Raw genomic sequence first — 17,218 nt, 5'->3', positions numbered from 1 at the left:
GCAAAGGCTTTCTATAACATCAAAGATTATTTATAACGCGCGATGTTACACATCTAATGAATAATTGTTACTTAATGCACTAATGACGAAATTATAAATTAGCACCATTACATTAAACCACGGGACTTTAATCCGATTTTAGTCCGTAACGAAAATTAGATTTAAAAAAATGTAAATTTTGCAACTGATATTTCAGAAAAAAAAAAACAAATAAATTTAACCAAAAATCTTTAAGATTATATATAAGTCTTACAATATTTTCAAAATATATTTACGGTTTTTTTAAAGTCCAACATTTAAAACAGGGGTCGAAATGTCTTAGTTAGTAGGGGTCGAAAAGTCATCTTAAAAGGGGTCTAAGAGTCAAGGGGTCTAGATGTCATCTTAATATCCTAAGGGGTCGAGAAGTCAAGGGGTCTAGATGTCTTACTTGCTTCACGTTCCCCTACGACGCGTTGCGCTATTCAAGATACGCTCTTGATTGAAAAGCTATCTAATCAAATCACTTCATTGCTCTTTTTGTGTCGCCTTGAAAAGGTATAGGGATTACTTTTGTTGGCGGCGTCGGTGTCGGCGTCCCCTAAAGCTTGTCCAGAGCATAACTCAGTCACTTTAAGTTGGATTGACTTCAAACTTGGTATGCATGCTTATTTCAATAACACGAAGTGCAGTGCATAAGGACGGGTACTCTGCACTTATTAATTTTTGAGTTATTGCCCTTTGTAAATTTTCATACTTTAATTTTGTCCGGATCATTTCTCTTCAACTATAAAAGCTATGGACATGAAACTTCATATGATGATAGATCTCATTAAGAAGAAGTGCAGTGCACAAGAATCGGTACTCTGCATTTCCTAATTTTTGAGTTATTTCCCTTTGTTAATTTTCATACTTTATTTTGTCCGGGCCATTTCTCCTAATGTATAACAGCTATGGACTTGAAACTTCATAGGATGATAGATCTCATTAAGAAGAAGTGCAGTGCACAGGAACAGGTACTCTGCATTTGTTATTTTTTGAGTTATTGCCCTTTGTTAATTTTCATACTATATTTTTGTCCGGGCCATTTCTCCGAAAGTATATAAGCTATGGACTTGAAACTTCATATGATGATAGATCTCATTAAGAAGAAGTGCAGTGCACAAGAACCGGTACTCTGCATTTCTTATTTTTTGAGTTATTGCCCTTTGTTAATTTTCGTACTTTATTTTTACCAGGTCATTTCTCCTCAAGTATGAAAGCTATAGACATGAAACTTCTTAGGATGATAGATCTCATTAAGAAAAAGTGCAGTGTAAAAGAACTGGTACTCTGTATTTCTTATTTTTGAGTTATTACCCTTTGTTAATTTTCATACTATATTTTTGTCCAGGCCATTTCTCCGAAAGTATATAAGCTATGGACTTGAAACTTCATAGAATGATAGATCTTATTGATAAGAAGTGCAGTGCATAGAAACTGCTGCTCTTCACTTTTTGAGCTATTGCCCTTTGTTAGTTTTCGTATTTCATTTAACCAGGTCATTTCTCCTCAAGTATGAAAGCTATAGACATGAAACTTCTTAGGATGATAGATCTCATTAAGAAAAAGTGCCGTGTACAAGAAACGGTACTCTGCATTTCTTATTTTTGAGTTATTACCCTTTATATATTTTCATATTTTATTTTTGTCCAGGCCATTTCTCATAAATTATAAAAGATATGGACTTGAAACTTCATAGAATGATAGATCTTATTGATAAGAAGTGCAATGCATAGAAACTGCTGCTCTGCACTTATTATTTTTTGAGCTATTGCCCTTTGTTAGTTTTCGTATTTCATTTTTGTCCTGGCCATTTCTCCTAAACTATATTGTTCACAAGGTGACACATCCGACTCGCGGAGTTCTAGTTCTCTTAAAAAGAATATAAAATACGACAGTTTAATTATCATGGTAGTTATATAAATCTTTGTGTGTTAGAATCTATAAAGCGGTTACTGATATTTTCACTTCAAATGATTTTGATTATTTTAAATAATGGTTTCCTAGTAAAATTGCCTTTTTGTCATCAACTTTGTTCTCATTTTTCTTTTTAATGATAGCATTTAGCTATTGATCAGTAAATAAATAAGAATAATCAATTTTATATAATTACTGAGTACATTTAACGCTAATTGTGAGACAAACCCTAAATGACGTCTGTATGGGCGCCGCCATTTTGAAATGAACGTCACGTCAGGTCACAACATAAGTCAACGGGAAAAAATATAATTTTAACATTTTGACCATATTACTTACTTTATGAAAAAAATGAAAAATGATTTTACTATTATATTAAATAAAAAATGGAATATTCAAATTTGATGGGACAGACTATAGTTTCAGTTCTCAGGTTTATTACTTTTCATTTAACTAGGCAAGCTAAGATACATTTAATAACTTATGAAGTATGCTAGCTCTGAATGTATGTCATTGCTAAACATTACACAATATTTTAATAAATTGGATTGTGCAGTCATATGTTACAAAAGTCCCAGGAATTTCAATTTATGGAAGCTTTTGGGGAAATCAGTCAAAATATCACCATTGATTTAATTTATACTGCTGAGGTAAGTGTGATGGTTTTGTTAGAAGCCAAAACAGCAAGATATAACCTTTTTTCTTCAGCACAATGTTCTTGACTGGCCCTATACTATTGACAGGGGATTTAACTTAGTGCTAACTCAGACTACCCCTCTAAAATAGTTCAACTTGTCCCAAGTATTCATGGTTGAACAGTTATTTAGCCTATACAGTTATGATCACACTGTACTGTACTATATCTGGAAACTGGAGATAAGCACAGACTGTGATGCTAATCTTCATTTGCTTGACAGTGACGCATAAATGCATTAACAATTATATGAAGTTCAATAAATTGCAAAAAATGCTTATCTTATTTGTCTCTTCTTACATTTATAATGCAGAGCACTAGATTTGTGTGTCTGTCATATAAAATTACTTCCAATAACACTATTTAAATATATTCGAAATACAATTTCTTTAATAAATACTCATAGTAATACTATTTGTAAATTACTTTTTAGTGATATTTTTTCTGTCACAGAGGTTCAGACAGTTTACAATTTATTTGTTTAAATCGCATTCAATTTAAATGTATAATTATTTATTGGCTACAATTGTAAATAATGACTTGTAAATAATGGTTAGTTTAATAACCACTATGAATGTTTAAAACATTATCCCTTCAAACTTTAAAAACAGCCTGTCAATTAAGCAGATCTTAGCAATTGAGGCACACTAAGCAGAAAAATGGTCAATTAAAGGGTAGAGAAACATTTTTATAAATATTTAAGAAACAATCGATCACTTCACATCTGTGCTTTGCTTTTGAATGTTTTCATTTGTTTTAAACTTGAATAATCAAAATGTAAACAATGTTCATAATGATGAACTGTATTGTTAATTTTGCCTACATATTGACGTCTTGTTCAAGGCAACACAACTATAATTATTGCAAATTTTGAAGTTCCTTGTAATGCCCTGTAGGATTGATTTGTACCACCTTAAAACACCAAACTATGATATTTCATGTAAGTGATTATTTTTAGCAAAGGAAAATTAAGACTGTCATAGGCAGTATCTTAATGCCAATTGACAGAAATATTTAAAGTATGTTCTTAACTAACACTATTATAAACTGGGAGCATGCACTGATACTCTTTTATTTTAGGCTGTACTATATATGAACAAGTCTTGGACTATTTCAGTATGTAGATTTGAAATGCAAACAAAACAATTTCAGTTTCAAGCCTTTTCCTAGACATTTTGGGAAAAATTACCTAGCACAGGTTAGGAACTTTTGCATCTTGATTGGGAAAAATATTCAGTACAATGTACAAAGTTGTTAATCCAACAAATTGTATATCATTCAAAGCATTAAAAATACATAGAAAATGACAATAAAATGTGTTTTCGAACATCATCTGTCTGGTACCATATTGGATTGGAATGGAATGAAGCAAAATTGTAAGCAGGGTTTTGTACCATTCAGCAATGCACCAATTTATTAAGTAAACACAGTAAACTTCACTTATAGTAGACATGGTTATAGAGAACTTCGGTTATTAGGAACAATTTTTTTTGGCCTGAAGTTACCTTCCTTTATGTAAAATTAAAAAATATGGTTATGGCGAACACGGTTATAAGGAATTAATGCTTATAAGGAACTTATTTTTTAGTCCTAATTAAGTTAAAAGTACAGAAAATTACACTTTTATAATGAACTCCAAAATGTCGGCTATCCATAAATTAAGATCCCTCATTTTCTACTTTTGGTTTTCATCCGCATGGATTAAAACTTGGCCAAATGTACCATTTATTGTTGTATGTACTTAGATACAGCTACGAAAATGAATTTGTATAGCGGTCCCTAATAGTTTTCTATTAAGGATATTTTGAGCATGAGTTCTTGTCACCAAGATAAAAACGATTATTCATTTTATTCCATTATTTCTTTTCCTTAATAGTTTTGCTCGTAGAAAATAATTATGATCATTTACAATCCGTTTCCAACATAATTACGCATGCTATTTCTTGAGTGAATTCATTGGAAAGTACAAAGTACGCTTGATTGAAATGAAAAGAGATCTTAGACTATATCTTTCATGAGTAAAAGTTTCAAAAACAGAAGCTTTTGATTCTTTGTATAAGCTTGGGTTGTATTTCTAATGCACATGTAAAAGAACTAGTTTTTAAAAGTTTATTGGATATTGAATTTTACCTGAAAAGTTGTAAACATTCCCAAACTAAATTAAGCGACCTCTTCAAAGTAGTATGACTGTTTTTCTACATGATACTGTATTGTCAATAAATAAGAATATTGTATATGTCGTATAATTATGTTATAGATATACTTACATATAAAAATTATACTAAAAAATTCCATTGCAATTATTTCTTATTTTTATTATGCCCCCGCCATGTAATGGCCGGGGCATATAGTGTTACCCTGTTCCGTCATTCCGTCCTTCCGTCCTTCCATCCTTCCGTCCTTCCATCCTTCCGTCCTTCCGTCATTCTGTCATTCCGTCATCATCAGTTTCCGTTCATTATCTTAAGAACGGTTGCACACATTCAACTCAAATTTGACATATGGATATGTCATGAGAAAATACAGGTCAAGTTCGAATTTGGTCATGCTTCGATGATTTTTTGCAGAGTTATGCCCCTTTAATTTGAAAATAATATGAAATTTCAATTTCCGTTCATTATCTCCCCAACGGTACAACACATTCAACTCAAACTTGACATATGGATATGTCATGAGAAAATACAGGTCAAGTTCAAATTTGGTCATGGTTCAATGATTTTAGGCAGACTTATGCCCCTTTTACTTTGAAAATAATATAAAATTTTCAGTTTCCGTTCATTATCTCCCCAATGGTACAACACATTCAACTCAAACTTGACATATGGATATGTCATGAGAAAATACAGGTCAAGTCCACATTTGGTCATGGTTCGATGATTTTTGGCAGAGTTATGCCCCTTTTAATTTGAAAATAATATAAAATTTTCAGTTTCCGTTCATTATCTCCCCAATGGTACAACACATTCAACTCAAACTTGACATATGGATATGTCATGAGAAAATACAGGTCAAGTTCAAATTTGGTCATGGTTCGAAGATTTTTGGCAGAGTTATGCCCCTTTTACTTTGAAAATAATATGAAATTTTCAGTTTCCGTTTATTATCTCCCCAATGGTACAACACATTCAACTCAAATTTGACATATGGATTTGTTTTTGGAATGCCCAGGCCAAGTTCGAATTTGGTCATGGTTCAATGATTTTTGGCAGAATAATGCCCCTTTCACTTTGAAAATAATATGAAATTTACAGTTTCTGTTCATTATTTACCCAACAGTGTTACATATTCAACTTAAATTTGACATATGGATATGTCAAAGGAATGGGCAGGTCAAGTTGGAATTTGGTCATGGTTTGATGATTTTTTGGCAGAGTTATGTCCCTTTCTTTTTGAAAATAATATAGATACATCTAAGGAATAAGCAGTTTAAGTTTGAATTTGGTCGTGGTTCAATGATTATAGACAAACTTATCTTTCCTGAATGTTGGAAAAATTTTGAACTTTCAGTTTCAGCACTCATACTTTTAGCCATTATTTTGGCTACAAATATGCAATATGCTATTTTTAAAAGGTTAAGACTGAATTATTTCAGTGCCTTGAACATTGTATGAAAATGGTTAGTGTTAACATTGAAAAGTTTTAAGGGCTTTGAACTTAAAATGAGAAAAATAATTAATGCACCATCTGAAATTTTGGCTGCATGCGGGGGCATCCGTGGCATGATGACACATTTCTAGTTCTTTATTGAAATAATGTAAGGCAGAAACAATGACAAACCTAAATGATTTATTTTTCTAAATCGAATGCTCTTCAAAATGGAGGACGATGGTAAACAATCTATTTTATGTAAATCTGTTTGCTATAAAAACTCATGATGCAAGGAACTACATGTAATTCATTATATGCTTACAAGGAACTCCGAATATAAGGAACAGATTTTGAATGTACCAATGTGTTCATTATAAGCAGAGTTTACTGTATAAAGATGTATTTCTTCTAACGGGTATTTTTTCAAAATGATTATTTATATATATTATAAAGTACTATCATCAGATATATAACTTATATGCACTATAAGGCTTTACTAAATTGTCTTTTATTTCACAGTATGTTGCTGTAGGCAGGTCCATCATGAAGGAAGGGCCTAAAATTGAAATGGCGTTGGAGAAGTTTGATAATGCAATGGAGAAAATGCTACAAGAGTACACAGAGCAGCTTGAATCAACCAATGAGAAAAAAGATAACAAAAAGAAGATTGTGGCAGTGACCAATAAGATTATCCGTAACAGAGCAAAGATACAGCATTCAAGAGATGCAATGAGGGAAGCAATGAAAGATGTAGAAATGGCTGCTAAGAAAATGATGAGTGTTGATCTATGGTGAAAAATTAGCAAAAAGGAAACACAACAGACTGTATTCATAGAAAATGGAATATGGGACATGCCGTCAAATAGTTTTATTTCATGCTTTCCAGTGTTTTATTGTAATATATCAGATAATTGTATTCTGATAAACCACTAGTGAAATTTATAAAATATAATTTTCACTGTAGCCGGACTATCTCTGAATGAGGATGAAAAGAAAATCATAACTAAATGGAATAACACGCAGAAATAAATGCTGTCATGCGTAAATTTTGCTTCTTTAGGAAAAGAAAGTCGATGTCACCATACATCATATTAAAAATGTAACAAAATTAGAGAAATTTAACAGAACTATATTTCAAAATTGATAATGTGACGTCATGATGTGATGACGTCACAAAGGAGAATGCGTGACGTTACGCGGCAAAATCAGTAAAAAATACTTAAAATCACTTAAAAAGCATGAAATAAAAAGAAAATTTATTTGTTTTACATATAAGATTGAAATATATTTCATTCGTGAACACCAGCTATTATATTTTCACTCGTGGCTACGCCACTTGTGAAAATATTGCAACTGATGTTCACTCAGTGAAATTATATTTCAATCTTGCATGCAAAACAAACAAATATCCTCTATAAGGTTACTGGTTGGGGTATGTATCACATGTAGTTATAGATCTAGTTTTTGCTGCTGTCATTCAAAGGATGAATCATTCTGCTGAATTTTTAACCCTTTTCCGCGTAGCGGAAAGGCGATTATAGAAATGGCCTCCGTTTGTCCGTCCATCTGTCTGTCCATTAGTAACCGTTTTGTGTCTGCTCCATAACTTTAAACCACTGAAAAATTTTTTAAATATTTTTGCACAAGTGATTGCCATAATGAGAAGATGTGCAGAGTGCAATAATTGGGTTGCTGCACCCAAGGTCACACTTAATGGTCAAATGTATAAAAGTCTACATTTCGTGTCCCCTCCATAACTTTTAAACCTCTGAAATCTTTATACCATCGCACAACAAAGTTGTAATGGGGGGGGGGGGTATACTGGAATCAGCAAGTTCGTCCAGACGTCCAGCCTTCCGTCTGTTTTACCTTGTCGGCCCAATAACTTAAGATGACCCACTGTCTTCATATTTGGCATTTAGATTGATCATGATTAGTAGATGATCCCTATTGATTTTGGGATCACCAGGTCAAAGGTCAAGGTCACAGGGGCCTTGACTAAAAAAAGCTTGTTCGCCCAATAACTTTGACCCACAGTCTTCATATTTGGCATGGAGGTTAGCCATGACCATTAGATGACCCCTATTGATTTTGGGGTCAAAGGTCAAAATCAGACGGGCCTTGACTTAAAAAAGCTTGTCCTCCCAATAACTTAAGATTCCTTTTACCCACTGTCTCCATATTTGGCATAAAGGTTAGTCATGATTATTAGATGACCTCTATTGATTTTGAGGTCAAAGGTCAAGGTCAGAAGGGTGGTCACTAAAAAATGCTTGTCTGCCTATTAACTTAAGAATCCTTTGACCCACATTCTTCATATTTGGCATGGAGGTTAGTCATGATTATTAGATGAACCCTATAGATTTTGAGGTCACTGGGTCAAAGATCAAGGTCACAGGGGCCGTTAGTTCAAAAAGCTTCTCCGCTCAATTGCTTAAGAATGCTTTTGTCAACAGTCTTCATATTTGGCATTGAGGTTGGTTATGACTAGTGAATGACCCCTATTGATTTTGAAGTCACAATGTCATAGGTCAAAGTCAGAAGGGCCCAGACTAAAAAAGCTTGTCAGCTCAATAACTTAAGAATCCTTTTACCCAAAGTCTTTATATTTGGCATGAAGGTTAGTCATGACCATTAGATGACCTGTATAAAGTTTGAGGTCACTGGGTCAAAGGTCTTGGTCACAGGGGCCTTAACAACAAAAGTTTGTCTGCCCAATAACATTTTGACTTTATGGAAGATTGTAAATAACTTGGTACAAATTATCACCATCATTAGACTATGTGTTTATGATATGCATGGCACAACATCAAGGTCATGGTTGGTAAAAGGTCAAGAATTGCACATTCATGTTCACTGCGGAAAGGGATTAAGCTGTCATTCAGACTGCCTATGAACAGGATTATGAATAATGATTTTCTTAAAACATTTTAACATAACTCTTAGGCATGTCCCTTTGTTGGTTTTAAATGCACTATGTAACTTGTTTAGCATTTTAATGATTATCCCCTGCCGATGGAATCGGGAGGGGGATATAGTTTTGGCGTTGTCCGTCCGTCCTTCCGTCCGTCCGAATTTCGTTTCCGGAGTAGTTCTCTGCAACTAATGGCTGGAATTCAACGAAACTTTATGGGAATGTTGATCAGCATGTGAAGTTGTGCACCTGGGTATTTTCGTCTGGATATTTTTAGTATTTTTAGAGTTATTGCCCTTGACTCAGTAAAATTTTGTCCGAATTTCGTTTCCGGAGTAGTTCTCTGCAACTAATGGCTGGAATTCAACGAAACTTTATGGGAATGTTGATCAGCATGTGAAGTTGTGCACCTGGGTATTTTCGTCTGGATATTTTTAGTATTTTTAGAGTTATTGCCCTTGACTTAGTAAAATTTTGTAATTTTCAACTTGTGTCGCATGTAACTCAAAAGGTATTTGACCTAGAGTCATGCAACTTTACAGGAATGTTGATCAGTATGTGTAGTTGTGCACCTGGGTATTTTCGTCCGGATATTTTAAGTATTTTTAGAGTTATTGCCCTTGACTTAGTAAAATTTTGCAATTTTCAACTTGTGTCGCATGTAACTCAAAAAGTATTTGACCTAGAGTCATGATAATTTACAGGAATGTTGATCAGCATGTGTAGTTGTGCACCTGGATATATAGTATTTTTAGAGTTATTGCCCTTGACTTAGAAAGTGTGTCGCATGTAACTCAAAAAGGATTTGACATAGAGTCATTAAACCTTATTGGAAAGTTGCTCAGCATATTAAGTTTGTTCCTGGGGTTTCGCTTGTGGATTTATCCAGTATTTGTAGAGTTATTTCCCTTGACTTAGTAAAAACTGTTTCATTATGTTGTTATTTGATCCTTGAGTGCTTGAGTTAGAATCGACCAACTTTACAGGAATAATGATCAACATCACTAAATTACAGGAATAATGATTCACCTCACTGTGAAGCTATGAACCTGGGACTTTGCATGTGGATTTTTTTCAGTTTTGTTAGAGTTATTGCCCTTGAATTACAGTAGTATAAATTTGCAATTTTCAACTTGGGGTTTGCTTGGGGATTTATTCAGTATTTGTAAAGTTCTTGCCCTTTACTTAGTAAAAAGATTTTTAGTTTTCAAAAAATATTTGACCTAGAGTCATAAGATTGACAGAACAGTGGCGCGGTGGGGGCACCCGTGTCCTATGGACACATAATATTCTAGTTTTTATTAAAGAAGAATTAAAATGATTTGTTACAATAACATTTAAAAATATTTGAAAATTGTGAGATCCCTTCTTGATGCCTTGAAAATGGCAATGAAGTCTGGAGATTAAGATGTTTTTACATCTAGGTGAGCTATTGTGATCCCCCACCGTCCGTCGTCGTGCGTCGTCAGCAATTTCTATAAACAACATCTCCTCAGAAACAAATGACTGCACAGCAACCAAACTTTACAGGAATGATCCTAGGGTGGTCCCCTGCCAAAGTTGATCAAATGGTTCCGGTCTGTTGCATAAGTGCTCACAGGGCCAGAAAAAGAGTTTCAAAAATGCAAAATTAAAAAATCTTGTCTGAAAGTACAAGGCCTAGAGCTTTGATATTTGGTATATGATATAACCTATAGGTCCTCTACCAAAATTGTTCAAATTTTAGCCCTGGGGTCAAAATTGGCCCCACTCCAGGGGGTCATAGATTTTCCTTATATGTATATAGTGAAAACTTAAAAATTCTTCTTGTTTGAAGGTAGAAGGCTTCAAGTTCAAAGAATATTACAGTTTATGCCATGATAAATATATAAATAAAGCCTTATGCCTTCAGTTGTTGTGTTAATAATAACCAGTACTCGGCGGGGGATATAAATTCAACGAATTTGCTTGTTGACATTTAATCTGTTAAGACAATCTTGTATCTATTTTATGTTTTGTTTTTTGAAATTTTCAAAAGCAGTTTTATTAGATATTGTAAGACCTATGTACCATTAAAGATTACCAATTTAAGCATTTATACTAAGTTTTTTTATGCCCCCAAAGGGAGGCATATTAACGCATATTAAAATTGCACTGTCCGTCTGTCTGTCCATCTGTCTGTCCATTCATCTGTGCGTTCCCACTTCATTCGTGTCCGGACTTTAACTTTGTCATACAGAGGGATTTTGAAATAACTTGGCACAAATGTCTACCACATCAAGATGATGTGTTGCGTCCAAGAACCACATCCCTACCTCAAAGGTCAAGGTCACTCTATCATTTTGAAGTTCACTTTATTACAATTAGTATTCATAGGTACACACATTTGTGTCCGGACTGTAACATTGTCATGCATTGAAGGATTTTATAATAACTAGGCATAAATGTCTACCCCTTCAAGACGACATGTCACAACTAAGACCCATGTTCCTACCTTCAAGGTCAAGGTGACACTTATAGCTTGAAGGTTCTCATTCTCTCAAGAGAGCTTGAAGATACACTTTCATGTCCCGACTGTTACTTTGTCATGCATGGAAGGATTTTAACACAATTTGGCACAAATGTCTACCACATCAAGACAATGTGTCACGGCTAAGGCTCATGTACGTTTGTCTGTCCATGTGCCCCCACTTAGACAACAATCATGTCCAGACTGTAAATTTGTCATGCATTGAGGGATTTTGAAATAACTTGGCACAAATGTCTATCTCATGACAATTAACATTCTGTTGCAACCAAGATCCACGTCCTTTCTTCAAAGGTCAAGGTCACACTTATATTTTGATGGTTCAGGCTATCACAATTAGAGATTATAATAATGTACAATAATACAAAGAACAATATTAAGCAATTAGTTACTTTCATTCTCTTTTCTTTTCATAATACTTGCATGCTTAAGAAACCTTTTTGGGGGCATTCGTCACTTGTGTGACAGGTCTTGTGTGTAACAAATTTGTTGGTATGATCAGAAATAAGGAGATTATGTATGTAAATATTTTTCTTTTATTTGATTATTTCATTTTGATTTGAAACTGTTCCTTATTGATATTTTATGTAAGATTATCCGGCATTAGAGATAATTCAGCATTAAAGATAAATGTTTAAATATTGTTATAACTAAAGAGGTATCTGGTTAAAATACCATGTCCAAACAGACAACTTGATATATGTTCTATTGATTTATTTCATTAAGTGCAAAATAAAATTTGTTTCCCAGTATTTTTTGCATTTGAACATTGATCTGAAAATGCTAGCTTTTATTATACCTTGTGTGGAAGTTAACTGACATCTTCGATTATCAAAGTATAAAGTCTCACACATGGCTTATTTTATATTTTTCATTATAATTCTCATTATATCTAATAAAAAGAATCATTATTTTCTGCTTTTAACAAACACAATGTTATTTATTCATTTGGTACTCCAAATTTAATGTAATCATGTTAACCAAATAATTAAAGATAATTTTACAAATGTGAATATTTTTTGTGTTTTAATCAATGAAAGATCTTGTTGTTTTTTTCATTCACTTTATTTGTTGTTGTTTTCTCATTTTGCAACAGGATTTCTTTTTTTTTAGCACTAAGAACAAACTTTTTTACAGCATTTTTACAGCAATCGGATGTATTTGTTGTTTTGTATTGTTCTGCATGTTTACATTATTGTAAGTTTAGGATGATTGTTTATACTTGTTAAAAAATCATTGTATTTTCAGACATGCTCTTATTTTAATGTGATTTTTAATAACAAAAAGCAATGGCACTTTTTTTGTCAATGAAAATTTTCCATTTGTGCTTGCATTAATTTTCTGTAGAATGGACAATGATAAACAATCAGTGAATTTTATAGTGTGACAAATGTTGCATTAATCTAAATGTCAAATAAATTTGTTGACTTAAATATATATATTTTCCCAATAAAACAAAATATTAATTTGTACTTGTAAAAATAATTATGAGGTAAAAAAGTTATTGAAATGGACAAAAATATATTTGTCAAATAAAAAATCAAAAGAAAATTTTTTGATTAAAAGTAATATAAAAATGGTCTAATATGGACTATAATTGGCATTGTGGGATATTTGTAAAACTTGATTGGTTAAAACAAGCCTATTATGACAGCAGCTGCTTTCATCACAAACATGTTTTGCATTTTTTTTTTTTTGGCTGTACTTTTCAAATAAAAAAAGTGGAGGCATTGTCTTTGCATTGGCGTCTGCTTTGGTATACCTTTTGGTTAATATTTTCTCAGATACCATTTAGGCTATACACCTTCAAACTAGGTATTCATGTTTATTGTCCTGAAAAGATGCCATTTCAAAAGTGCAGATGAACCTAACATTATTAGTATACTGGAGTCAGCTGGTGGTCTGTTGGGCGGTCTGTTGCAGATTTCTTGTCCGGGACATAAATCAGTATGTACAAGATATATAAACTTCAAGTTTTGTAGGTAGATAAATCTCATTGAGTAGAAATGCAGTGCAAAAGAACCATAACCCTGCTTTCCCTAATTTTGGAGTTATTGCACTTTGTTTATATTACACTTTGAACTTTGTCTGGGACATAACTCAAAAACCACAATGGGTATTAAAAGAAACTTTGTAGGTAGATAGATCTCATTGATTGATAGTGCAAGGCAAAAGAACTGTAACTCTGCCTTGCCAATTTTTGGAGTTATTGCCCTTTGTTTATTTTTACACTTTGAACTTTGTCCGGGACATAACTCTTATACCACAAGAGATTTTTAACAAGCAATTTTGTAGGTAGATAGATGTCATTGAGTAGAAGTGTATTGCAAAAGAACCATAACTATATAATATATATATACTATATATAACGGATGAAGAAAGAAAAAATTATATCGTTTTATATATGCATATATATATAGTTATGTATGTATATATATTTTTTTTGTTCTAAAACTTGTGTGACCTAAAAAAATTGAAAAAATTAATTTTTTTCTTTAGATTTGTTTAAACCGTTTATTTGTTTGCTTTTTGAAAAAGTAAAGAGGTTGAGCGATGCCTCTGCCCGGTGGTGGCTCTTGTAACACTTTGAACTTTGTCTGGGAAATAACTTGAGAACTATAAAATGTATCAACTTGAAACTTTGTAGATAGATAGATCTCACTGAGTAGAAGTGCAGTGCAGAAGAACCATACCCCCCCCCCCCTTTCCCCAATTTTGTAGAAAATGCCCTTTGCTCATTTTTCATTTTTATACCCCCGCACAACAAAGTTGTAAGGGGGGTATACTGGAATCAGCTTGTCCGTCCGTCCGGCTGTCCGTCGTTTTTTTCTTGTCCGCCCAATAACTTAAGATTCCTTTGACCCTTAGTCTTCATATTTGGCATGGAGGTTAGTCATGATTAGTAGATGACCCCTATCGATTTTGAGGTCACTAGGTCAAAGGTCAAGGTCACAGGGGCCTTGACTTCAAAAAGCTTGTCCGCCCAATAACGTAAGATTCCTTTGACCTACAGTCGTCATATTTGGCATGGAGGTTAGTCATGATAAGTAGATGACCCCTATTGATTTTGAGGTCACTAGGTCAAAGGTCAAGGTCACAGGGGCCTTGACTTCAAAAAGCTTGTCCGCCCAATAACTTAAGATTCCTTTGACCCACAGTCTTCATATTTGGCATGGAGGCTAGTCATGATAAGTAGATGACCCCTATTGACTTTGAGGTCACCAGGTCAAAGGTCAAGGTCACAGGGGCCTTGACTTCAAAAAGCTTGTCCGCCCAATAACTTAAGATTCCTTTGACCCACAGTCTTCATATTTTGCATGGAGGTTAGTCATGATTAGTAGATGACCCCTATTGACTTTGAGGTCACCAGGTCAAAGGTCAAGGTCACAGGGGCCTTGACTTCAAAAAGCTTGTCCGCCCTATAACTTAAGATTCCTTTGACCCACAGTCTTCATATTTGGCATGGAGGTTAGTCATGATTAGTAAATGACCCCTATTGATTTTGAGGTCACCAGGTCAAAGGTCACAGGGACTTTGACTTCAAAAAGTTTGTCTGCCCAATAACTTTAGATTCCTTTGACCCACAGTCTTCATATTTGGCATGGATGTTGATCATGATTAGTAGATGACCCCTTTTGATTTTGAGGTCACTGGATCAATGGTCATAGGGACTTTGACTTCAAAAAGTTTGTCCACCCATTAACTTAAGATTCCTTTGACCCACAGTCTTCATATTTGGCATGGATGTTGATCATGACTATAAGGTGACCCCTATTGATTTTGAGGTCACTGGGTCAAAGGTCAAGGTCACAGGGACCTTGACAAAAAAAGCTTTTCTTCTTAATTGCTAAAGAATGTCCTGTCCGCAATGTATTGATTTTGACATTTTCACATTTGAAGCATGTAGAATACATAACTTAGCAATGCACTGGCTTAGTAACCTCAGATTTGGCAGGGAGGTTGTCCTTGAGCTCTAAATGGCCACTGTTGATTCTGACAAAGTGGTATGCGGGGGTATTCACGCCATGATAGTGGCAGTTCTAGTTACAATTGAATATTGTCCTGGACATAACTTGAGAACTATAAAAAGGTCAACTTGAATCTTTGTAGGTAGATAGACCTCACTGAGCAAAAGTGCAGAAATCTCAGGGAGAAAGAATAAAAGAAGTCATGAAAACTTCAAATCCAAACTTTAATTTATCTTATTGATGTAGGACAAATAATTCAAAAACATTTGAAAAAAATCTATAATCTAATTCATTCTCCCTATGTGCAAAATTATTAACTAAAAAGCATGTTTTCTGACAAGAGCGTGTCAGGGGTATTCGACACTTGTGACAATTTCTAGTTTTTGCAAAACTATGCCCTCTTTTCAACTTAGATTTTTAGCCCTGGTTAACAATTTTGTTAAGGTCCATTTTTCATGGTGAGCTATTGTGATCCCCCACCATCCGTCGCCAACAATTTCTTTAAACAACATCTCCTCAAAAACCAATGACTGCACAGTAACCAAACTTTACAGGAATGATTCTTTGGTGGTCCCCTGCCAAAGTTGTTCAGATGGTTCCAGTCTGTTGCATAAGTAGGTCACGGGGCTAGAAAAGGAGTTTAAAAAATGCAAACTTAAAAAACTTCTTGTCTGAAAGTACAAGGCCTAGAGCTTTGATGTTTGGTACATGATATTTCCTATAGGACCTCTACCAAAGTTGTTCAAATTATAGCCCTGGGATCAAAATTGGCCCCTCTCGGGGGGGGGGGGGGGGGTTTCATAGGTTTTCCTTACATATATATATAGTAAAAACTTTAAAAAAAACTTCTTGTCTGAAGGTACAAGGCTTAGAGCTTAGATATTTGGTATGTTATATCACTTTTAGGTCCTCTTTCAAAGTTGTTCCAATTATAGCCCTGGGGTCAAAATTGGCCCTGCCTCAGGGGTCATAGGTTTTCCTTATATGTATATAGTAAAAACTTAAAAAAATCTTCTTGTTTGAAGGTACAAGTCTTAGAGCTTAGATATTTGGTATATAGTATCATCTATTGGGCCTCTACCAAAGTTGTTCAAATTATAGCCCTAGGGTCAAAATTGGCCCTGCCCGGGGTCATAGGTTTTTTCTTATATGTATATAGTTAAAACTGTTCACACCTTGATCATAACTTTTAAAGTTTTTGGTGTATTGTTTTAAAACATCAACTTCTTACCTACACAAAAAAATTAACCCTGTTTTGTATATTTTTAAGACCTGGTAAGTTCACTTTTGAATATCAATTGCATTTAGTACTCAGGTGAGCGCATTGGGGCCAATGGCCCCCTTGTTTAAGTAACTATCAAAGTAATTTGCTTCAAACTTGATATACATGTTCACTATCAAAATATGACACCATTTCAAAAGGGCAGATAATCATATATTTCATTTTTGCAAAGTTATGTCCCTTTTTAGCTCACCTGAACACTAAGTGCTCAAGGCGGGCTTTTGTGATCACAATTTGTCTGTCATCCATCCGTGCATCTGTTGTCAGCTTCTTATACAAACAACTTCTTTTCAGAAACCACTGGACTATTTGATGAAATTTTCTTTGG

At 34.0% G+C, this 17,218-nt stretch overlaps 1 protein-coding gene across 3 annotated transcripts in view; it reads left to right on the top strand.

Moving 5' to 3' along the window:
* LOC132753797 (uncharacterized) overlaps positions 1-13,059 on the top strand; it is a 173,774-nt gene extending 160,715 nt beyond the window's left edge. For 2 of the 3 annotated variants that reach the window (XM_060744320.1, XM_060744321.1), the window contains one exon: positions 6,740-13,059. In XM_060744320.1, coding sequence (XP_060600303.1) covers positions 6,740-7,015 — 276 coding nt within the window. In that variant the 3' untranslated portion in view covers positions 7,016-13,059. The remainder of the gene's footprint in view (positions 1-6,739) is intronic. The other variant, XR_009629019.1, reaches the window with a different exon arrangement.
* The last annotated feature ends 4,159 nt before the right edge of the window (positions 13,060-17,218 follow it).

The sequence above is a fragment of the Ruditapes philippinarum genome, unplaced genomic scaffold (assembly GCF_026571515.1).
Source record: "Ruditapes philippinarum isolate M1 unplaced genomic scaffold, ASM2657151v2 ctg126_1_1_1_1, whole genome shotgun sequence".
NCBI classification, from domain to species: domain Eukaryota; kingdom Metazoa; phylum Mollusca; class Bivalvia; order Venerida; family Veneridae; genus Ruditapes; species Ruditapes philippinarum.
The sequence above is the reverse complement of the archived record's forward strand: the minus strand, read 5'-3'. Positions and strand labels throughout refer to the sequence as shown.